This window comes from Nesoenas mayeri (genome assembly GCF_963082525.1).
Source record: "Nesoenas mayeri genome assembly, chromosome: 4".
NCBI lineage: Eukaryota > Metazoa > Chordata > Aves > Columbiformes > Columbidae > Nesoenas > Nesoenas mayeri.
The window spans coordinates 31,141,342-31,165,283 of record NC_137540.1 but is presented as its reverse complement, the minus strand read 5'-3'; the positions used below and the strand labels follow the sequence as shown (position 1 = coordinate 31,165,283).

Here is a 23,942-nt window from a genome sequence, read left to right as displayed (position 1 = left end):
AATTCTGTTGATTCGTGCTGTGCAGCAGCCTTGCAAATACTAGTCTCAGGTGCTAGAGGCCAAGGTCCCTAGGCATCCCCTGGCATTTGCATGCATCTCTCTGATCTTTGGGTTACTTTCCCACCTCCAGGATCTCTCTATCCAAGATCACTACTATCTTTCTGAGACCACTTATTCTTTAGGAAACCCCTGCTTTTGGTACCAGCGCTTCTTTCTGGAACCCTAAGGCCCCAATTTTCTCAATAGGTGATGTGCCGAAGCACAGCATGTGATCAGCCTCCTAACTGGTGATTCTGTCTCATGTCTCTCTATTAATTGGAAGATTCAGGTCATGCTATTTTTGCTCACTCCTAATGTTATCAAAATTTACAACCAGCCCATAGTTACAGCTATCAAATAGCAGGCTTCTGCTTGGGAGTTTAAAAGTATAGTTTCAGGCATTCATCCCCTCCACATATCCACCCAATTATCAGCTGCCTATTAGTGTTCACAGTGTAAGCTATATTTTTCCCTGTTACAGTTGACCTCACTGTTCTGGCAAGAAATTCAGTCCATAGTGTATACAGAGTGGATGCATCTCCTAGAGAACTGAGTCAGAGTGGTCTATGTGTTATAAATGAAGACAAGTCTTTGAGCCAATTAATTAATTTTATTGAGCAAGCGAATTTAAAGCAAGCGGTAATTAGGCAAAACAGCGCTGGGTGACCGGGGGAAACTCAGTTCCGCCACGGCACAAAACTCAACTTTTCGTATGTGCTTATATATGTTATACACTTGTTCACGCGCTGGGACACCCTGACGAGTTAGCTCCTGGTTGGCTAGTCGACAGTGAAAGATGTTGCTGGGTGTCGCTTAGTGTTTCTGCCTCTGGAGTTCTGTTATCTGTTACACCATCTGGGAGCTCTGTTATCTGTTGCACCATCCGGCCACTCTGTTATCTGTTGCACCATCCGGCCATTGGCTTGGTTGGGGTCCGGCATCCGGCCATTGGCTTGGTTGGGGCCCAGCATCCGGCCATTGGCTTAACTACTATTTTTTACAAAATATAATGAAACTTGCACAAACGCAATTACTTCTTACAACGATATGCATAATACGATTGAACCCTACTTGATTTGTTCAACAACCTTGACCATTATTTATTACACATGTATCACCTAGTATACGGGATTCAATGAATGCTGGCTAGTGATGCAAATCTAATTTAATGCAAAGGGAAATAATAATTGCTAGACATTAAGTATATCTTTGAATCTTTTCTCACATTAGTGTTACATGTCAAATGGGGCACAGTTCTTACTATTAAGCAGCCAGTTTGTGTGCTGCTTCAGAGGCCTTTGTGGACATACATATATGCCATCATTTATCACTATTGAATTTGGCACTAAGATTGCCACTGGAATTGCACTATGATCTCTTTTATCTCAGTGAGATTTCTGACCTTAGAGAATTCCAGTATTGGGAATGCTTTTCCTCCAGTGTAGTTGACTATAAAAGTATTTGTATTTTTTTTTTCAAGGTGATAGTTTTGGAGGCTTTCTGTTGTGGTTTTCGCTCCTCATAATTACTGTCTTTCAAATCAGGGCTTTACATCTCATATTTTATCTTCATTCTACTTGTGTGTGCAGTGAAGGCAAGTGCCTAGTTTTTATCAGGTGTTATTTCATTAACAAAAAACAGATGAAGAGATCATTTCTTTGCAAATTGAAAGGAAAAGAAGCTGGGCTTAAAGTGGGCTTGAAGGTTTTTTTAAGAACATTTGAGGCCTGGCTCTGCTTTCACTTATGCCTGATTAACTTCATTGTCTTGTCACATTGACACCTACATCCAAGTAGAAGCAGGTCATGTCTCAAAATGAAGCAAGGGCAGGACAAGACTATTCCTCTTTGGAACAAGTACTCATTTCACCCTAGAGGGAGCATATGCAAAACACTGCTCTTGAAAGTGATGTTGGGCCATTCCAGCACCTTTGTTCTTCATTTGCATGTCTGGCAAGACTCACCGAAGACAGGAAATGAGTGTGCTCTCATCCAGCCTGCTTTTACAAAGTGTACCAAGGCCTCTCTAGGCAATTTACATCTATTGACGGGAATGGATTCTGAAGCTGCAGCCATCGTCACAGTTTAAATCTGAGCTATCTTTTGCTCTCTTTAATAATGTGACTGTATTTAATGAATGTTTGTTTCTTTTTATATGCATTTGAAATAAAAAAAAATAAGGAAAACAACAAAGCCACTAACAGGAAGGCTGCAGATGTTCTCTGTGCAATATGAGAAAAATTATGTTTCTTTTTAATACAGCCTCTCCTGTTTGTTTATTTTAGCCAGTTGATCAACTGCGGCAAGGCTTTTTTTCTCAGAAAGGATGCCTTTAGAGGGGCAAAACTTAGAAAATACAGTTGCGAGTTACTTGTAGTTGAGTCATTAAAGTTCTCCAAGGACATTAGTTCATTTTGAACTAAAAGTGCAAGATGTTTTTCTATATAACTTTATATTCTGTTTCATTTTTTAGCAGACAGGGAAATTGGCAGAGTCTGGGTGTGGGGGGGCAGATGGCAGTTTCCTGGAGGAGGGGAAGAAAATTACAAAAAAAATTGACTACCACTCACATTTTGTCCTTGAGCTGTAAATTTCCAAGAACACCTTAGTAAATCTGCTCAACATAACTATAAGTTCTTGTGTTCCATGCTAGGGTAGTATATATCCATCAAATTGTAATTCAAAAAGGTATTTTTATGCTCTTTCTAGAGGAATGAAAGCTCACAATCCACCACTTTGCTTGTCTAATTCTGCCCTTTATTTAAGAGCTGTGAATCAGAAGCTTTTTTCACTACATGGCTTAGAGGATCTGTCCTGCACTGCACCATGCGGCTTTCTCTGAGAGGAGTTATGAGCAATAATTTTTTAAAAAAGAGTAGTGTTCTCAGAAAATTTTGAATGATTCAAGGTGGTGGCTTGAGGTAGAATCACAAACAGAACGCTACAATGAGGTGTTTTTTACTCCTTTCTGGACATACGGAAGTCTGCTATTAATGCTCTGCACATGCATTAACGCATGCCAAGGTTTTTACTGTAGTTTACAGGGCAGACTACTCTCATAATAAAACTTCCTTTTACAGAGGGTCAGCTGAGAGTGGATGCCAATGTTTCTGTGCATCACCCTGGAGAGCCATATGGAGTGAGGACTGAAGTGAAGAATATCAACAGCATACGATTCCTGGCAAAAGCAGTAGGTAAATGGTGGTTGCTTCATTATAAGAGCATTGTAGATATTTTATGTGGTCTGACAAGAAATATACCAGGTTACCTAGTGCAGTAATTGGCCTTAAATGCCCTGACTAGCTTCACCTGGGTGTCCCTTCCATGCACCTTGCCTGTGGGTTCCAGGAGTCACATTAAGTTCAGTCTGGGGCCTTTGGACTTTGCTTGAGCTACATCACAGGTCTCCCAATTTTCAGTCCTGTCTCCTTATGGACCTTGGACCTGTTCTGTAGTCTTGTTCCCAGTCCTGTCTCTGGATTTACGTCCCGTTGCTTCTGATTGAACTCCCTGGATGGACCCTGGACTCAGCTCAATTGACTGAGACTGTCAGTGCACCCTGTTAGTCGCACGTGGCTCTGCCCATGCTGCTCAGACTAGTGGGAATGCACCAGTGAGGGCACTGCCTGTACTCTGGTCACCCTTGGTTCCTGGCTTATCCCTCCTTGTGGAACAGCCCCACTCCTCCTACTCCCTGACAGAATAAATCTTAGTATGGGGTACTCTGGAGTTAGCAGCCACGTTAGTCTGTGGTTTTCTTGCAGAGGTAACCCTCTGCCTGCAAGAAGAATAAACCAGATGATTAAATGCCTAGCATGTTTAGTACTGAAATATGTCAGCAGTGGCTTTGTGTCCTCCAATGTAAATGACTGTTTTCCACTGAGTACGGTAAGTAGTGTGTGTGAAGTTCAGATGCAGCTTGGGTATGAGCAAGAAAGGATGATGATTATGTCTCCAAAAGAAAACTCAACTGGGTGATTGGAAGGTCACTAGGAATGTATGGCTGGGCTGCAGTGCCTGGGAGAAAATGTTTTCTATTTAAACGGAATGAAAGAAGGTGAGAAAAACATGCAAAGAAAGAAACAATGCTGGAGAGTGAGACAGTGACTGATAATTCTGCCTGTAACTACTGCTGTTGATTTTATTAAGGTTAAAACAACACAGTATTCCATTATTGCATAGCAGTGAAAAATGAAATAGTGGAGTGTACAAAAGCTAATAGTACGGTTTAACAAGCTTATTCTTCTTTCTTTTGCTTCTGTCAGACTATGAAATACAGAGGCAAATTGAAGAACTTGAAAATGGAGGAACAATTCTGAATGAAACAAGAGCATTTGATTCCAAACTTGGGTGAGTTTTGACTTAGAAGGAATGTCTGGAATAGCAGCTTTAGAGTGGCATGGACACCTAATAATGTGATCAGGAGAAGTAACATAGTATTGCTTAACTTCTGTGTTCTAAAGCTGATGTTCACAAGCATAGTCTCCTCACAGGTAGTAATTTATTCTTAAATTTGAGGCTTTTTCACAACAGATTGTGTGCTACATCAAACAGTGTCTGTGTGAAAATGACTGCCCTCTTACATACACACATGCTTTGTAGTGGCTTTAAGAAGCTCTCCTGATCTTCATGTGGCAAAGTTTTTGTTTTGTGTTTTTGCCATGAAACTTAATTCTGTGGTGTATCTCTTACCACATCTTACTTGTTTTGTTTTTATTTTAGGTGCACTGTACCAATGAGAGACAAAGAAGGAAAACAGGATTATCGGTATTTTTTTTTTTAATACAGTTAACATTTCAAGAACTGGTATTTTATTTCATTTCAGTGTAGTCAGTGTAATGATCTTGTAAAGTTAGTCAGTGTAGTGAGTATGCATTAGATGTTTACCTTCCACTGGAAGGGGAAGAGGCCTATTGAAATCAGTGCTAGTTTGAGCAGTTCAGATCTCTGCTAAAACCTACAGACCTTTCCCAAAAACTAAGTGCGAGTATCTTAGCTCAAAGTGGGTGAGCTGAAGGTTGAAGGTTTACTTTGTGGCCAGTACAAGTGTATCCTTAAGAATGCCTGATATAAAATGTAAAAATATTCTGAATTAAGCATTGCTCCTACTTTAAGTAAATAATGAGGGAAATGGTTTTCAGATAGCAGGCCCTACCTCTCCGTGCTTAAATTCTGTGATCATAGATCACAACCACTCTTTGAGAATCCTAACTACTGTTGAAAGGTGTCAGCATTTGTAGGCAGGCTTTTACCCTAAGGTCTTTGTAGACCCAATGAAGATGTTACCTTGCCAAGTACTTCTTGCCTTCCACCCATGTAAGATGACAGCCATCAAACCATAAACAACCATCCAAGAAGGATTTAGCCAGAGGACGAGGAGACAAGGCATGAGCCCCATTAGGAAGCTATGCTGCTGGGAACAAGTGCTGGGGCAGTGCTGCAAAGCAGCAGTGCTGCTGCTTAATGCCGCAGCACAGGGGACAGTCGCAGCCGTATCTAGATGGAATGGAGAAGAGTGATGCAGCTCAGTGACTGCTGGTTGCTCTGGGCACCCTTCCTCCTGCTATGTGCGTGCCTGCCTCCTCCCCTGCTTAGGGCCATCTTAGCACTGATCCTCCCCAGCTTTGCATCCCACAGACAGTCCTCCTGTTATTGCCAGAGTTCACTTCCCAGCTGCAGAATTATAGTTCTGCAGGAGAACTTTCAGGGCCATATCTGTGTTCCTGTTAAATCTACGTATATTCTACTACTGATCTTACTAGAGCAGCAAAAGGATTTTGAAAACAACCCACAAACTTTAAATCTGCGTTTTAAATTATTATTTGTAGAAATACAGGAGAAAAGGCAGTGATCATTTTATGAATGATGATTTTATGAATTATTATGGTAAGGGCTGGCAGGGGCTTCTTCTACAAGACTAATTGAAACAAGTGCAAAAGAAAATTCATTAAAACCTAGGCAAACCTGGTGAGTCTAAGATATTTCAAATAAAGACCAGAAAGATTATTACTAGTACTAAAATTCCTATCAGTATTAAACTGTTTTTCAAATTTTTTGGTAACTTACAGCTGTGCATTATTCATTAAACTTAAAATCTATGTTTAGGCAGATTTGAAATAGAACTTATTATAGTTAATGTAGAGGGTGCCCAATGTCCTTTATTCTGATATTTTTGAACCCCTCATTTGATCATGTAAGAGTGAGGTTTCTGCTTCGATCGTAGTTGTTTTAGTGGTTTGAATTGGACTTCTCTTTAAGGGAGCCTTTTGTTCTGTGATGGCACCCTGCTGAGCACAGTAACTTTGCTTTTAGCACAGCATGATATTTCATCAAGATTTTCAAAGTCAGTCTGGAAAAGGTTACAGCCTGCCCAGATCACTCCTGGCAGTTGGCTGTCAATCTGGGTTTTTTCCCCTGCCAGTCCACTCCCATTTTCGTCCAGATCCACGATTCATGCTTGATGCCAAAAGGAGTGGGTTGTTTCCATATCTGTTCTTATTGTGTTTATTGTTGCTGTTGTTATTATTATTTTTATTATTTTGGGTGCAGACATGTTTTAGTTGCTCCTTTTCTGTCATCAACTCTTTGACAGTCAGTGGCAAATACTCAAAGGAGGAAAATTGAGGCTTTGCAGCAGTTCAGGGGCTGCTCTCTTACTACTTAGCAGTGATATACCAGGTCATAAATTTTTAGTATTTTGTTTAGTTGATATAGTAATACGACTTTCACGTAAGTATAAACTTGATTTTTATTCCTTGTCATTTAGCTTCTGACTGAATATAAGAGTTTTTCTTCATCTTCACTAGGTTCATGCCGGAGCCAAACCTTCCTCCATTGATTCTGTATGATGCGAAATCGTTGCCAGCTAATATGAACCATCAGCAAGTGGTAAATATTGATTGGATTCATGAGAGACTTCCTGACCTCCCCAGTGTGAAGAGAGCAAAGCTTGTTGAACAGTATGGGATTCTTCCTGAACACAGTTTCACCTTATTGGTAGGTCTATTGATCAAGTGCTAAAATAAGCATAGAAACTTCAAAGTTGCATGGTTTTTGAAGAGATTTACAAATGTCATATTAACCAGCTGTCAGCTCCCATAGATGGTTTTTATTTGGAAATATGTCCAATGCATACTTCGTACTTTGGAACCATATACATAGAATGGTGGGGAAAAGAAACCACACATAGTGAGCCTAGAAGTGTTTCTCATGCAAGGTGCAGTCAAATAACTATTATTTAATATTGATCTTGTCTGTCTACACATGGATGCACCCGTGACTGACTGCAACAAATATACCACTTCTTGCTGACAAGCCCTTGCCTGTAAGTGCCTGCTTGTCTTGTTTTTGAGTCTGGTGCAAGGCTGGGCACATTGTCAGTATTAACAAATTAATAGATGCATTTTCCTGACTACAGAAGCAAAACCCAAAGTATAAATCTTTCAGCTTCATGTGCTCATTGACCTAACTTCCATGTTACTTTAAAAAAATCCAGACATTCTTAGATAAATACACTAAACGGCTGTACAACATCAACTTTGACCTCACAATGCAGTTTACCAGGGATAGGTTCAGAAGGGGGGATGAGAAAGAAAAAGGTGTGGTAAATATGGATATAAATAAGGAAGTGACAGCAAAATCTCATAACTTCCAAATTTATTCTAAAGGACTTTGAGCTTCTTAAATACAACCAGTCATCTCTGTTTGCTAATGGTAACTCTGTGTGGGGGTTAGCATGCCCACCCAAGATCAGACATTTCCCATAGCCAGCTAAGCTAGGACAGTGTCTTGCTTTGGTTCCCTCTGTGATTAGTGGAGACAGAAGGAAAAGGACTTCTTTAGAGTAAGATTTAGAGCAGAATTGTAAGTACTTTGAATTGTCCTCTGGAAGAGTTCCTTTCCTTTGAGTATAAATGGAGGGAGAGCAGTGCACATAACTTGACTACCTAATATCCCTCCTTTGTGTGCCTGTGATTTATTCCACTTGTACAGAAGCTGATTCTACAGAAAAATAATGGTTCTTCCTTCTGAAGAAGGCTGTTAGGAAAACTGCTTTTGTGGTGGTGTGCCATTTTAGTGAGTTGCAGTTACTGTTTGGTGAGCAGGTGAGTCATAAGTGTCATCAAAGTCATGAGGCTGCAGTGATAGCATCGAGAGGTGTCAGTAGTTGTTACCTTTCTATTTTATTGTATAAGCTGCAAAATGTGATTTTGCAGCTAGCATTCCTGTCTGTGCCTGGCTTTCATCATATTTCACATCAACATATTTCTCATATGTTAAAATAAACAGACCTCAGATGGGTAGATAGGTCCCAAACCCTTTTTTCTGACTTCTCTTCTTCTTCCCCTCTGTAGTGGATTGACCCCAGCCAGCTGCTAAGCACCACAGCTTCTTGCTCATTTCCCCTGCCAGTGGCACAGGGAAGAGAACAGGAAAAGCAAAAACAGGAAGACTCCTGGTTTGAGATAAAGACACTTAAATAAGTAACATAAAGAGAAAGGGAAAAAACTCCAAGGTGATGTGAATGCAATCACTCACCACCTCCACAAGTAGACTGATGCACAGCCAGTCTCTGACCAGTGGCAATGACTACCTCTCCCCAAATCCCTTTCCTTCAGTTTTCCAGGGCATTACGTGGCATGGGATATACCCTTGGTCAGTCTGGGTTGACTGTCCAGATTGTGTCCCTGCCCAGCTTCGTGCCCATCCTCAGCCTACTCACGGTGTTGGGCAGGGTGGGAAAATGAGAAAGGACTGCTCAGCAACAGCCAACACACTGGCCTTGTTGTCAGCACGGCTTTAGTCACATGTCCAAAACACAGCACCATGCGGCTGCTCTTAAGGAAATAGATTCCATCCCAGCCAGACCTAGTGCACCCACACTTTTCACTTGACATCAGCCCACTTCTTGTGTGTTTCAGTTTTGCTGGTATTGGGGGCTTCAGCTGTGTGCTTTCTGTCGTCTCGATCAGCTAGCCCTATATTTTTGCCTCGTCAGCTGCCCTTTAGTTCCACCTGTTCTCGGAAATCCACTATTGCTTTTGTTTTTTCCTTTTAACTTCTCTTTCTTTTTGCAAGGTATAAGATAATTAATGAGCTCCAAGCTGAAATTTGGGATTCAGCTTGTAATAAGATAATGCATCCATTTGAATGCATGAAGTGAACGTGTTCTTCATGGCAGGTCTTCTTTTATTGTGCATTAGAATGTCAGCATGTATACTCTCTGTAAAAGTTGCATGCTTGTTCACTGGGAGACTAGTTAACCTTAATTCATCTGAAAACGGTACGTCCATTGCTGTGTTAAGCTTACATCAGAAGTTGCAGAAGGTTGCTGACAGGGCCAGATGCACAAATCTAATGAGCATTCTTTCAGGTTAGAGCGCCCAGGAGTGCTCATTAAATAAATGGCATTGGTAGAGGGATGACTCTAAAATGCAAAATCTCTGTTCTGCGCCAGCTTGTTAGAGAGGACATTATGTGCCAAAGTTATAATAAAACAATCCCATACTTCAGCGTGCAAGTCAGTTTCTGAGCTTACTTCATGAGCTTTATTCTCATATGCAATAGCTACCTGTACATCCTTGAGTTGAGAATATGAGAGTCCTGCTTTGCCTAATTACAACATGTGCAGAATGAAAGCAAAGCAGTACTTCTTAATATCTTTATCTGAAATTTCTTAAGTGTAAACTGCAACAATTTTGACAGTTTTGTATAAATTGCAAAAATAAATGAAGTTTGTGATTTTTGTCGTGCAGAGCCCTTCTTATTTATAAAGAGACAGTTCTTGAACCATGTAGACTCCATGGCATGTGTGCACTCCGTTTCTGCATGCAATTTCTACTTTGCTGTGCAAACTGGTGGGCTGGCAAATACTTCAGTCAGGAAGGATCTCCGACAACTTTGCCAGTTACATTATTATAATATTTTTATCTATCTTCCTTTCGAATCAAAAATATAAGATGTGTTGGCATAGACATGAATGTGACATTTTGTTTTCAAAAACCATGCTGAAGTCCAGGAAGATCCAACCAAAAAAAATAGATCAGTAGTCACAGTACAGCATTAGAAAAATGTGGCCTGATCACTTCCTTTCTCATCTGAATTCCAGGTCTTCCTGTACATTTACCGTTCCTCTCTTTACTCAGATAAAAGTGGCAATTCCACTTGGACTTGGCCTTATTGCTTTGGTGGAATAATTACATTGGTGAATACTTGGATGGGATGCTGTAGAAGTTGGTTTTGACCATTTTATTTATTACATGTGATCCTCATACATGTTGTGCAGGTGACTTTACACTTATTTTTAGAACTTAAATCATTTTATAAGAAACTGTAGGAAAAAGTTTGAACTTTTTCTGGCTGCTCTGTTGTCTGCTTTAATGGGCTAGTTTTTCTGGTTTTTTGCCTGACAATCTTGCACATTTTTGCAGCAGTTGTTACCTCACAGTTGGTTATTGTGGGAACTGTGATGGTGAAAATGAGAATAAGCAGAAAACGACTTTTATTTGTTGACATTGATTTCATTTTCTTCTTCATTTCTTTGGGAAACATTATTGGTCTTTAAAAGTGTAAGCTTGCATTACAGACCCAATGTCTCTAAAGATTGTACCCGTGGTATTTTGTAAAATAATGTATTGTTTTACGTTAACGTGCAGTGGTTTTCAGCTCAGATCTATTGCAAGGGAGAGGGGCGGTGTGTGTGTTTGTGTTGATAGCTGGAGTGGATTTGGCACAAAGAATGTTGACCAAAATGCAAAGCAAATTAAGGTTCAAGTAATACAGTATCTAGACATTGAAACCGGTCAAGGTATGCCTGCATTTTTCTAATATGGCAAGAAAATAAGGAAAATGTTTCATTTCTGTCAGTCATTGTGATGTTTTGACATTCTGCCTTTTTCATTTCAGTCTAGCGTTGCTAGGTTTGCCTACTCTTTGGCTACAGAAAATGACAGTCACTTTAAAAACCCTAAAACTAAATGCAAAGGAATTTTGGGGAATATGTCTATTTTTATGTGCACACGTAGTGAGTATGGGCTTTGGTACCTGGTATCATGTGTGTAAGTCTGTCTCTTTGAGTACTCCTGGGCTTTTCTCCTCCTGCTGCCTGGAAATCAACTGGTTAAAATGTGGAGGCCGGGCACATTTGTCCTTGGTTTTTCAAAGGGCTGGCAGGAGGGTCAGAGCTGCAGCTCCAGCCAGACTGTTGGTATCCAGAAATGTGAATGTGCCCACTGCCAGAGACACACTCTCCAGCCTACCCATGACAAAGGCGTTGGACGTGCTGCCTCTGAGCTTTGTCGCCTGCGTTCAGATGTGTGCCATTGTCAAGGGTTAAGATTGCAGGGTGACAGTAAAAGCCTGGCAGATGTATTGTTAACCTCCTCTCCCCCCCCACTTCCCCCTTTTGCCCCTTCCTCTCCCCTTTTGCCCCTTCCTCTCCCCTTTTGCCCCTTCCTCTCCCCTTTTGCCCCTTCCTCTCCCCTTTTCCCACTAAGGACAGGCGATCGGGAAGGAAAGAAGGACAGAGAGAAGAGAGTTGGAAAAATTAACAATGTTTTACTAATGCTACTAATACGAATAGAAAAAATAATACAAAATATACAAAACCAATCTTGAAAAGTCTCAGCAACTGCAGAGCCGGCACCCAAAGTCCTGGATTGGACTCTGCAGCCAACCGGAGCTGGATTCAGTCTCTCACTTGGCCTCAGTTTGCAGGGACGACTAGCAAGGTCCTCTCCTAATGTTGGCCATAAGCAGAAGGGAAAAGGGAAAGGGACGAGATCCTCGTGATCTCCCACTTTTATATGAAGTATTCACGTGAATGGAATGTTATACACAGTTGGTCAGTTTCTTGGTCACTTGTTTCTCGTTGCCCCTCTCGCGAGATGTCCATCCATGCTTATCAATAAGTTTTCATTCCATTGCTAGGTTTACCAAAACATGTTTCTGGTTCTCCAGGAAAATGCAGTTAATATGAAGGCTTTAGCTGACAGGCAAAATCACTAAAAGAGAAACTTGTTTTTAACAAAACCAGGACAGCCATCCACAGACATTGTTTTCCTGTGCGTCATGTCGTAGCTAGACCTGCTCTGCCTCTGGTGTTTGTAAAACCTTCTGCAGCACGTGCAAAGAAACCAACATTTTTACATGCTCACTTCTTCCTACCTAAATTGAACAGGTGTTTGTGTGGAAGAGAACCCGCTGTTTAAATAATTACTGTTTGTTTGTTCTATTGAATCCTGAGGTGAATTAGGAAGAGTACAGTATTTAGTAATGCATCATTTTAGTAATTCCGCTTAACACACACACAGTTTTTAATCAAGTTTATTGTACTTTGATAATCATGCATTGCTTTACTGGGTTTTTCTTTAAGCAAAATTTGTTCCTCTAGTCTTTTTAGCCTTAGATTTTACACAATTTGATTACAAAGTAACTGCTAGTTAAGCTTGTAAGAACACAGAGAAAGAAGGGAATTGTGTCTGTGTGTAGACAGATAACTAGGGGGAGTTGAAAGGTTTGCCTTGGTGAACAAAAGACCTTAGTGGCTTTCTTAGGCTGAGAACTTGGTTTCTTTGCTCACAGTCTTGAGGTAGAGGGGATGGGTCTGATTTTTTTCACACCAGTTTTACAGCACATCAGCCATTAATCTAAGTACATTTTGTTCTGTTTCACAGAACAGAGAGCAGTAGTCTGCAGTTTCTCAAAAGCCATATATCATTACCAATGAAAAATGTGGTATCTAGAGCTGGTAGAAGTTCGTGTTGTGAAAGTTTTGAGGAGGAAAGTCTAAAATTTTGTATCGCTATGGTGATAAATAGCCTTTAAAAAAAGGGCAAATGGGACTGCTTGGATGGGATGTGTTTGAGTGGAAAAGTCAGGCTTTGGTTTAGTGTGTACCTGCATTCTTTTTGCTCAGAACTGTTCAGAGATCAGATGCAGTCAGAATGTGCTTGGGAAATGTTTTTGCTGTGATGACAGTATACTTAGAATAGCTCCTTGGCTGTCTCTAAACCGTTACTTCTCAACTTCTGAGAGCTGGCTTGTCTTCCTGTGCGATTATGCCACACACTGCACAAGTCCAGTGCACGCTGGAATTGGATTCCTCCTTGAAAAGGTAGGAGCTGCCACCTAATATCTCTTCAGCCTTCAGTAGACCTAATGAGTTCCATGCTAGAGTTAAAGATCCATCAATGCCTTGATGACAAACAGCACAGCATTCAACAGACTGTGCAGTATCTGTCCTTCTAAAAACAATCTCGGATTTCACTTAGGCTATAAATTGAATTCCTTACTATCGTACCTTCTGAGCATTTAGGGTGCTGTGGCAAAGCTTACATAGCTTCTCTGAAAAACTAGAAAAATAAAACCTTCCTTCTTGCAGTATGACCTTTCCATATAATTGAAGGGCAAATGCAAGCTAAACTTATTCCTTCAGTCCAAAATAAATAGAAGTGATTGCAGGATCAAGAGTGAAACATCTGTAGACCGTTTCAGGAAAAATCGTTCCTTGGTAAAAGGTAGTGTGGCAGCCTGTTAGATGGCAGCATTATATTTTCTAGCATTATATGGACTTAAAACCCATGAGAAGATGAGAAAGCTTCTCCCCAAATGTTAATTTTAGAGAGGAGTTAAGAGAAAAAAGATGGCTCCTTTACTGGAAGGTCCGTTGAAACAGACAGGCTGGCAGGTAAGTTATGTGTACCTGTTCTAGACATAAAATAGTTTGTTTGCTGTTATGTTAATAAAATTACTCCAAAGTCTTGTGACTTTGCAATGAATTCACAAAACCAAGTTTCCTTTAGGATTTAGAGTATTTATACTCCAAATGTAACTGTATAATTAATCAAGTTTGCGCTCTGGTATCTTTTTGATGCATTTAACTTTTCTTAAACAGAATGAAGATGGATTGGCAGAATTCTTTGAAAATGTGGTAAAACAGACCCAAATGAAGCCAAAGAAGGTGATCGGCTGGATTATAAATGACCTGCTCAGTCATTTGAAACAACATTCCCTTACAGTAAAGGAAAGGTCAGGCTTCTTGATTACTACAGTGGCGAAACATGAATAGTATCGTGTCACTCCCTTGCTCGCTTCTGCTTTAGTTATTATCTGCGCAGTTGGTTATGTCAGGGAGTACCACGTAGGCCTTGACGCTGTCATGCTGAATGAAGTTAATCAAACACCTTGCAGAGAAGAGGACCATGTAGTTAAGAGCAATAATCAGAGACTTCCTTCTTTGGAATATGGCAATGGTAAGCCATACTCAGGCTATCAATACCGAAGTTGAATATAGCGTATCATGAGGATAAATACTAGCTTGTCATGCTACACTGTGTGATCTTTAGGCAAGCAACAGTAGCTTGGATATATTACTGCACCTTATCCTCTGAGGTAACTTCTGCCCCATTTTTCCCTAGCCCTGTCAGTTCTTTTCTCCTGGCTGACCTTCTGAACCTTCTAGTAAAAAAAGACATTTCTTCTACAGCAGCAAAACAGGTAAGTACTTTTTTGTTTTTACTATGCTTTAGATCTGTGGCTGCTTACTCCATTTATGTAGCAATTTTATAATTGGTGTGTACCCATATGTTGGTTGCTTTAAAAGGAAATTATTTAGAGTGTTAATGAAGGATAAATTTTGTATCTACTATAAACATATAACAGTTGAAAATGCCTTGCATATATATAATCTTGCAAATAGATCTGCATGTTCAGTGTTAGAAGGGGGCGCAAGCCAAATTGAGTTAAGCAACGTGAACTGAAGTCAGTTAAATAAATCCTGCTTCTGAACAGACTGGTCACTAGATCTCAGTTTCACAGTTTGAGTCAGACCTGAGTGAAAGGTCATTGGGAGCTAATCCATGACTTGCAGTTAAGGTGAGAGTATCAGTTACTAGGTCCTAAGGGACAGTAAGGTGTCCATTCCCAAGTATTAGCACGTGGAAAAGGGTATACTTTACCTGAGTGTATCCACGAAAAGAGTTCTGCTTTGGTGTACCCCTGAGTCAAAAGTGGAGAGGTCTGGCCTTTCTTTCATCCTTGTTTCTTTGAGCAAGTGTTATCATGGACCTCTCAACTACTGGTGGCAAATTTCTCCCTCTTTTTAAAAATAATCTCATTTGGGACAGTCTGAAGAATCAGCTCTTGATGATTTGTATCTAAAACTGTGAACTGCTTATGGTGAATGCAGTGACTGCTGTGTCTATAGACAAAATTCTGAGGTTTTTGTGATAGAGAATAGTCTGCCATTCACCTTAAATTGTTGCTGGCTCTTTTATGTGGAATGCATTGTCTTTTCAGATTAATTATTATCCTCTAGATAAGTACATTAGATGACTGCTTCTTCTCAGGTGTTCATCAGTGAAACTGTTAATGAATACATTTAACTTTTACTGAAGATATTTAAGTTGCCTTGTCTGCTTTCAAGCATATAACACTCTGAAATACACAGGGTGGGTTTCCATCTTTATAGCACATATTGATTTAAACCAAGTACGACTTTGGAATAGTATTGAAGTCAGTTGAGGCTTTTTTGCATGATTATAGACCAAGATTAGCTGTTGCAAATGTGGCTCTTTACCCTACTTGGAGACACTTGCGCTTCTTGGTTTGTTGTTTTCTTTTTTGGAGATGCTTGTGGTTCTTAATTAAGTTGGTCTTGTTGGTTTGCTTCCATGAATAGCCAGCTGCATATGACAGGCATCATAAATAAGGATTTAAGTGCCTGACTTCAGGCATGTGCATTTGGAAATTTTGGACTGGGAAAGTAAAAGCTTCAAAAAGGAGATAAAGTATTAATAGGAAAAGCATTGGAATGCAGAGCGGTTCTGTGCCTGCAGGGCTGTGGCACACCCATCAGTTTGGTGTCTGCGTTTGAAAGGGAAGCTTCAAATCTCCCTTCTGAGCTCTGAGCTTCCTTGTGGAGGTGGAGACAGGGTACTAATGCTCTTCTACTGGACTTTCTTGCCTTGCGATGTATTTGTGCGCCAGCACTTCTGACAGGTTATGAAATGTCAAGAATTTCAGAGATGCTTTTCTTGTTTAATTACCAACTCCTTTTAATGTGCATGTTATCCTCAGTGTTCTGAAATTGGACACAGAGAAATAACAGTACTGTTTGCCATCAGTGAGTGATGCTATCAAACTGCAGAAACCTTGCCACATTTAGAAAAGTATTTTCGTTGCCTGGATGTCAGAAGAATAACAAATGTTTGTAACAATTCTCAGCAGTAGGCAGAGATACTGGATGGCCCGAGGACAGAAAGGGCTATATATACACACACCAGCAGATGAATTGCAGCGCTTGGGGTGGGGGAGAGTGAACTGCAGTGGTGGAGACAGATCCAACGAGAAAAGACGGAAGGGTTCGACAGGGTGAGCACACAGACGTGCACACACATACGTGCTTGCTGCAGGAAGCTGTTAGCAGTTTAAATTTTTTAAGAGGTTTTGTGTTCAGTCTCTGCTGTATAAGGGACTAAAACACAGGCAGACGAAAGCTGTGAGCTCTGATTATAGACACAGAACATTGTATGGTAGGATGCATATGCCAAAGAAAGGGCACTGTGTGCTCACATAATTACCACTTAGGTAATTACAGAGCTCACACCCAACTTGCCATCAAATACAGCATCCTACTCCAGAAGTCTCCAACGCAGTTTCAGGCTGGTGCGCCTACGCTAAGGGGAGCAGCCAGTGTGCAGGGCCATGGGCTGAGCATGTCCTGGATCGGGGACCTGCACAGGCACGTGCTGCGACCCACCCCAGAGGCACCAATTTGAAGCCCATGATGGGAGGTGCGGGTGCTGCTCACCCAGAGCTGACGCTGCTCTGCTGGGGAGTGAGCCGGAGGTGGGGCCTGGGCCTGGCCTGCAGGGCTGGCAGTCAGGACACCCCTGGGGTAAGGGGCCTGCCCTTGAGTTACAGCATTGTGGGGGGAGACTAGTTCCTGGGCCTGGGAAGCAGAAACTTGCCCGTGCTGCCGAGAGCCATGCTGGAGCAGCCTTGTGTGGACACCCTTGTCATGTGTTCACTGAGGATCTGGAGCAGAGCAGACCCCAGGTCTTGTTTGCTTCTGCAGTTGCATAGGTCACCCACATCAGAATAACTTCCAATAGACTCACTTGACACCCCTGTTTTCAAGTAGACAGTGGGGAAATGAGTCCGGTACACAAACCTAAAAAGAACCATCTGCTTTGACAATTATGGCTATACCATCTGGTGGGCTGGACCCAGCCTGCCCCTCACTTTTGTCAGAGGCTGAGGGACAACTGCCAGACATCAAGGCTTCCATCACTGGAAAGGAGAGATGCCCACAGGCCTGACTGGGGTGGTACTGCTTGCTGCTTCCCTCCCGCCCTTGGCATCAAATCACTGCAGATCGGGTTTCCAGTTGGAGCGTTCTCAGGCACAGCAGTCAGCTGGCACGTTCACCAGTTGCAAAATGTTTGATATGATGCCCGCAGCAGCCAGACATGCAAGTCCTGATTAATTCATCTTGACCAATGGTTTGCTGCTATGCCTGTGTAGGTAGAGGCGGCAGAACATCATTAAAATCTAATCACGCTCAAGCAGGAATCAATAGTAGAAACTACTGAGATTTCGGTAATGGAAATGAGGCCTGAGATTCTCTTTTTGGCTCTGGAGACTTCATCATTTGATCCTCCTGTTCTGGTGCAGGCAGTTTGTGTAAATGAGTCGAAATCATTTTTTAAACTGCTTTCTTTAGATTTGTACTCCTTGCCAAGTGGAGAAACACATTTTTAAAAGTGCATCTTTGACAGGCCTTGGCCACATCTCTTTCTGCTTTCCTACGTACCTGTAAACAAGCAAGAGCTTTGATAACATTGTCACTTTACTAGCTAAGCGGAGATGCTTGTTACCAAGTTGAAAAGTACACACGGTGCAGATGTCACAGAGAAAATCTGGTGCCTTCAAGGTTTCCAGTGGGCAGGCTTTTCTCAGCCTCAGGAGATGTTTGGCACAGGAATAGCAGGGAGTCGGAGCTGGATCCCTGACTGTCAAGCTGTCCTGCCCCTGATGTAAGTCAGCCTGATGTATGGGTCGCTCCTGGGTAACTCTGCCGTGCTTGGCTGCGTAGATTTTGTTTGTTGCAGATTTTCCCCTCCTGCAGCCTCTGGCATCCTGCTTCAATACATACCAGTCCTAAAAACCACATCTGCCTTTTTTCGGGAGAGCGATATTGGTTATTCATAATCTAGCCTCTTATTTGTGCAGCACTTTGGACTCTCCGGGGTGTTTTGCTGGGGGGCTGTGCTGTGTGAAGAGGACAGAGCTCCTTCTGAGGGGTGATGGACTGTCCTGGTGCCTCGGGAGGCCTAGAGGATCTAAAGTTTCATGCCTGGGCCCTCAGGGAAGGAGCAGGAGGGGGCTGGCTACCTTGGAGTAGCAATGTGTGCAACAAATAAAAGGCAAGCGACTGTAGGCAGGTTGAATCTCTGTTGGATGTATTTATCCCTAGGGGTGTTGCAGGTAGCACTGGCATGATGATTTTTAAGTACTGTGCTAGAAGGAAGATCATGTAGAAGACAACCATATACTGTACTGATTTATTTAGATATAAACATCTGAAAGCCTCATTTACAGCGGTTGTAGCTGAGGCTACTTATCAGTATCTTTAATATTGTAATCTGCCTTTAACCCTCTTAGGGGGAAAAACCAAGATATATCTGCCACAATACAGCTGCATGTCATTACCCTCTCCAAAGATCTGCAGCAGAGTGATAAAATTCCATAAAAAGCTTTGGGATACCACTGGCAAATGGATCTCCTCTTGCAGGAATTGTGTCAATGCATGGTTCTTAAATACCTGTTGCGGCTACAAAATTGTTTAGCTGAAGGTCTTTTGTACCAGAATGTTCTTCATGGTGAAGAAAATTGCTGGGGTAGTTAAGATACCATCCGACATAGCTCATTTTTCCTAAGTTGTCTTCTGCTCTGTTGTTATTGAATATGCAGTTTGAATGTCCCTTCTCATCTCCCCATCCCAGCCTCTGAATCCTACAGCGAGTATTTAATGCTGAACTTTCGATGTGACATCCATTTCCATATTGGTACACAGCAATGGCCCAAACATACAATTACGTCTTCGGCTCAGGATGGAACACAAGCAGCTGTTTTAATAAGGATTCCTTTCTCTCCTCCCACAGCTCAGAAATAAGAGCTAAGGGAATACAGAAAGTGACTGCCCAAGGAAATTGGTTTTTTATAAATGTTCTCTCCCCTTAAGTTTATTCCAGGGCGATAGCCCTGCTGCAGCATAGGAAAACACACCGGCATTAACAAGTGATTATTCTGGAGGCCTGGGTTCGCCCAGCCTTCCAGTCCTGGGAGGTGATGCATAGCTGGGCTGGAGCTGCTGTGTTCTGTGTGCCTGGCACTATTTTTCTTCTGCTTTGTCATACATATCCTCATTACAGCTTGCTGATGCAGACTGGTAATGGGACGAGTTACCTGGGATTGGACTTGGTACAATAGTCAGCTAATGGTCAGTTCCTGGGCAGTGACATTTCTCATGGAGACACATTTTCTTTGCTGCTCTCGGGCAGTTTTGTGAATAATGCCAGACAAGTGCGAGTGCTGCCTGAGGAACAGCCTTGCGGTCAGTGGCAGTCCCTGCCGTGAGGGCACAGCGGCGCAGTGCAGCAAGGCAGGTGGGAGCTGCGCTCAGCAAACTTCTTGAAGAGGCACCTTCGCTGGGGGTGGCGGCAGCTCCTGGTCCTGCGGCAGGCTGCAGAGCACTGGCTGTGAACCATTCACCTGCACTTGTGCACTGAGTGAAAATGCTTTGCCTTAGTTCAGGATGCAGAAAGGGAGGGAGGGTACAAGAGTTCTTTCAGCGAGGCACAAGATTAAATCTTGGGTTTGTTCACATTTAGGCAAACTGCTCTTGCTTTAACTAGAATCTGGTTTCCTGGATCAGGAACTGAAGTGCTGCATGTAAACACTGTTGATACATCAAGACACTGACTTTTGCTACTTGTGATTTTCAGGTGCTTGCAGAATTGTGGAAGGGAGAAGGGAAGACTCCTCTTGAAATTGTTAAAGAAAAGAAACTTGGACTGATAGAGGATCAACAAGAGCTTGAACAGATCTGCCAGGCGGTGATTGATAGACAAGAAAATGAGGTGATTATGATGGTGCTGGGAAACTTGTGCACTCTGGCAGTCAGTGGCACTAAAAAGGGGGTTAAATTGGCCTCTTTTTTTTTCTCCTTTTGATTAGCATTTGAGCTCTAGAGCCAGTACAGGAGCATTAAAGCTGCTGCTCAGATATTATCAGGCTTTTCTTCTTCCTTCTTATTTTACTAAGTGATTGTTGTTGTTGTTTTTGGGTTTTGTGGTTTTTTGGGGTTTTTTTTTGAAATTCAGGCATATGCAAAATGATCAGCAGAAGAAATTACCAGTCTGGCTAATGCCCTGAGTCATTCTGAGAGACCATAAAAATTAAATGCAGGAAAGCAAGACTCTGGGGCTCTTTCTCTCCTCAGCTATACTGCCATTAACCTGACTTGGCAACCTGGCCACATAACTCTGATTTTTATGTCATCTGCTGTAAGATTAGGGCAACACCATTAACCCATTCTGAAGCTGGAGAGGGAAGCTACCTCCAGTGAGACATACAGTAGTTATGGAATTAGAGACTCTGTCAGAGGCTGGCAAGGCAAAAATTGTACGTGCCTCTGTCTCTTTGTCCTTGTCTCCCTCCACTGCCAAAGAGAGGAGTCTAGCTGGCGCTCCTGCCCAGCGATGCCTGTGGGGTGGGGAGGAGCTGGACCCCCGTGGCAGTGGCGTCAGTGGCTCCCAGCTGCTGTCTGCTCTGTGGCTCTGCTGCTGGGCCGTGGCAGCAGCACAAATGCTGCAGGAGGAGAGCTCGGGGTTTGGCTCTTCCCCATCTCCTTGGAAGGACACGCAGCAGCCTGTGTGGCTTGTCACTCTAACAAGGTCTGAGCTCGGAAAAGGAAAAAAACTTTGTTGATCATGAAGGGGAGAAGTGGGAAGGGAGCTCGACAGGGTCTAAAATGTTCTTTATAAAAAGCAAAATGAAAACAGTGCTTATCTCTTCTCTGGAGCAAAAATGCAAAAGCAGAAGTGAATAGCTTACTTCTAATATAAACATTGTCTAGATACATTTGCCATTTGGAAAAAACATTAACATCTGTGGAGAACAGTACCACCCAGCCCTGATCTCATTGGGGGATGCTAACAGCTCTGCAAGAGCCTTTGGTAAAGAAAATGAGCTTGCAGTAGGTCGGCGTGACCTCCATCAGCCTGACTCATTTGCAGAGCCTGATAAAAGTGAGGCTGCATTTTCAGACTGGTACGGAAGCACAAGTGTGGATAGAAAGAACATTAGAACTGATGGGAAGTGCAGAAGCCAAAGGTCCGTAGCTACACTCCCATTTCAGTAATAATGCTTTCTCCGGGAATGTAATTCCTCTCTGGTTTCCACTGTTTTAGTCAAGCCAAATGCAGTAGAATGGTCTCACTTCCCTACTTTTTCCAGGTGATCCTTTGCCAAAGCAAAAGCTGCCTCAATGGCCTGTAATTCATTGCTTTAAACTGTCACGAGAGCTTACGTTACAAAATAGTTAGCCGAGTACTTGACAGGGAAAGAAGTACACCTTGCTTTTTGATAGTAACTTTCTTTAAAATGAACTAAATTATAAACAGTTGCTCAAGCCAATACCAAGCACTTTATTAAAATGCAGTATCTGGATTGTACTGTGTTCTGCTCCATATAGGTAATTCTGGCAGACCAGGAGTAATGAGTCCTTTCCATATTGCGACATTACAGAGAAGATTTTAGACTGCCAATAATTTGGATACTGTAATGAGTAGAAATATTTGCATTTGTGCTCAGTACTGGCACAGTGGGTGGTTCATATGTTCGCAATCCTCCCTTTAATATCTGTAAATACGACATCCTGTTTAATTGAAGCTATCGTGTTTTGCCCAGGATCTCTGACAATGTAGAGAACGTCTTCCCTGCCACACACACCACATGGAGGCCAGAAGCTTGTCTATCAGCAGGAGCATCCCTGTTAGAAATGCCTGCAACTGAAATTTCCCATTTTTTTTCAGTATCTTTACTTAGTTTTAAATATGGCCCTTGCTGTTTTGCAGGTGACTGTGCATCAAACATTAGCTGTCTGATAGGAGGCTGTGTTTCTGATCAGTTAGTTAATTGTTATGTTGCCAAGGGTTCCTTTTTTAAAGAAAATAATATGCTGTTACAGAAACACCTACATCTGTGGTTGAAGGACCTCACAAATATTATCAAATAGATTGTGATTCAATGCAGATTTTTTGTTACAGCTGAACAGTATATTGAGTAAAAAGGTAGAGCCTACTAGCAAAAAGAAGCCAGTCTCATTTTTCTGGCTCTTTTCAAGGAAGTCACTGTTACAATCCAAAAGTGTTTTCTGACTTTTTCAATAAGAGATCTTTGTATTAGTTGTAAGGCCCTGCTGCTGTAGGGACTTGCTGTTCTCATAGGAGCAGAGCAGGAGCTTATTGGAAAGCTGAAGGCAGTTTTTATAAATAACAACATCTTACCCAAAATATACTGTTCTACCACAAGGGTCCAAAGGACAAAAATATTCATAACTTAGCAGTGAATGAGTGAAAATGTCCCAAGTTTACTGTAACAATGGTGTCTGTTTTGTTTTGTTTTGTTTTTCCTTAAAGGTTATGGCGATAAAATCAGGAAATCAAAAAGTTTTAAATAAGTTAATTGGCCTCGTGCAAAGAGAAACACAAGGACGATCCAATGCTGTCCTGGTGAGGCAAATACTAGAAAAGAAGCTGTCAGAGTAGCCACGAAAGAAAACCGCTCAAGTGTCTACAGAAAAGGTGCTTCATTCTGTCTCGTTCACTGCAAATGGACTTTGGTGGTTCCTCGCGCATCCTCAGGACTGTTTGTTCTCCTTCCAGCAGTGTCACATCCCAGCTCTCCGTGGACGCATCAGCCAAAGGCAGAGGAGCAAAGGCAAAGCAGGAGCTGGGACAGTCATTTGCATCTCCCTGACTTCACTGTGGCATTTGGAAATGTGATTTCCATGCAGCCATGGGAAACAAGTTCCCAGAGGTGCCAGTGCGTATGCAGAGAGCTGAAGCTGTGTTGGTTAGTTTTGTAATAAAGAGGAGCTTTTCTACTTGGCTTTTTGCAAGAAGGGAAATTCACAGATGTTGAATGCAAAATCTGGTGGTGCATACTAATAACTCACTGTAAGTTAGTGTGAGCACATTGGTAATGATTAAAATGCCTCCCAGTAATTAAGATGACCATGTGTGCTTCCATGCCTGGCAGCAGGAAAATGTCCACTGCTCTCACTCTTCCTGGTTTCCGAGGGATGGGGAAAAGATGAAGGCGCTAGCTGCTTAAGTGTCTGAGGCTAGTGCCACAAACAGATATAAGTGGCTGCATCTAAGAATTAGTGTCAAAGTGTTTGCTCACCTTCTCCTTTTCACGTACCCAAACACCTGCTTTTCCTCCTCGCAGCTCTTTCAGCTCAGAGGAGAGCCTAGCGGATGGACACCTGAGCCTTTCCAGGGGTGACTGCCCATTTTGGCCTCAGAGGTTCCACAGAGCACACCTGCTCCTGCTGGCCCTGCACAACCCTACGGTGGAACCAGCAGTGCCTTTATCTTGAGTCGTTCAGTAAAGGGACCATTCGCTCCAGCTTGGCTTTCTCCTCCACAACCAAGCACTTGAGCCATTGTTAAGAAATGCTGCCAGGCCAGAGCTGCACGCTGCTCTGGCACGTGTCCCTCTACCATCACCTGGAGCCACGCCACTGTGGAAGTTCCAAAACTGAGCGGGATTCAGCTGTGTTCTAGGGTCTGCTCCAACATTTAATCCTAAGGTGGTTTTTATACCTTCCAT

At 42.3% G+C, this 23,942-nt stretch overlaps 1 protein-coding gene across 2 annotated transcripts in view; it reads left to right on the top strand.

The window, feature by feature from the left end:
• Positions 1–23,093, top strand: part of GATB (glutamyl-tRNA amidotransferase subunit B) — a gene marked incomplete at its 5' end in the record, with an annotated part of 43,379 nt that extends 20,286 nt beyond the window's left edge. The window contains 9 exons of one of the 2 annotated variants that reach the window (XM_080344370.1): positions 3,119–3,232; positions 4,304–4,388; positions 4,761–4,805; positions 6,845–7,034; positions 13,933–14,066; positions 14,456–14,534; positions 20,048–20,182; positions 22,745–22,909; positions 22,991–23,081. In XM_080344370.1, coding sequence (XP_080200496.1) covers positions 3,119–3,232; positions 4,304–4,388; positions 4,761–4,805; positions 6,845–7,034; positions 13,933–14,066; positions 14,456–14,534; positions 20,048–20,182; positions 22,745–22,873 — 911 coding nt within the window. In that variant the 3' untranslated portion in view covers positions 22,874–22,909; positions 22,991–23,081. Of the gene's footprint in view, positions 1–3,118; positions 3,233–4,303; positions 4,389–4,760; positions 4,806–6,844; positions 7,035–13,932; positions 14,067–14,455; positions 14,535–20,047; positions 20,183–22,744 lie in introns of both variants that reach the window. The other variant, XM_080344369.1, reaches the window with a different exon arrangement.
• Positions 23,094–23,942: the final 849 nt, after the last annotated feature.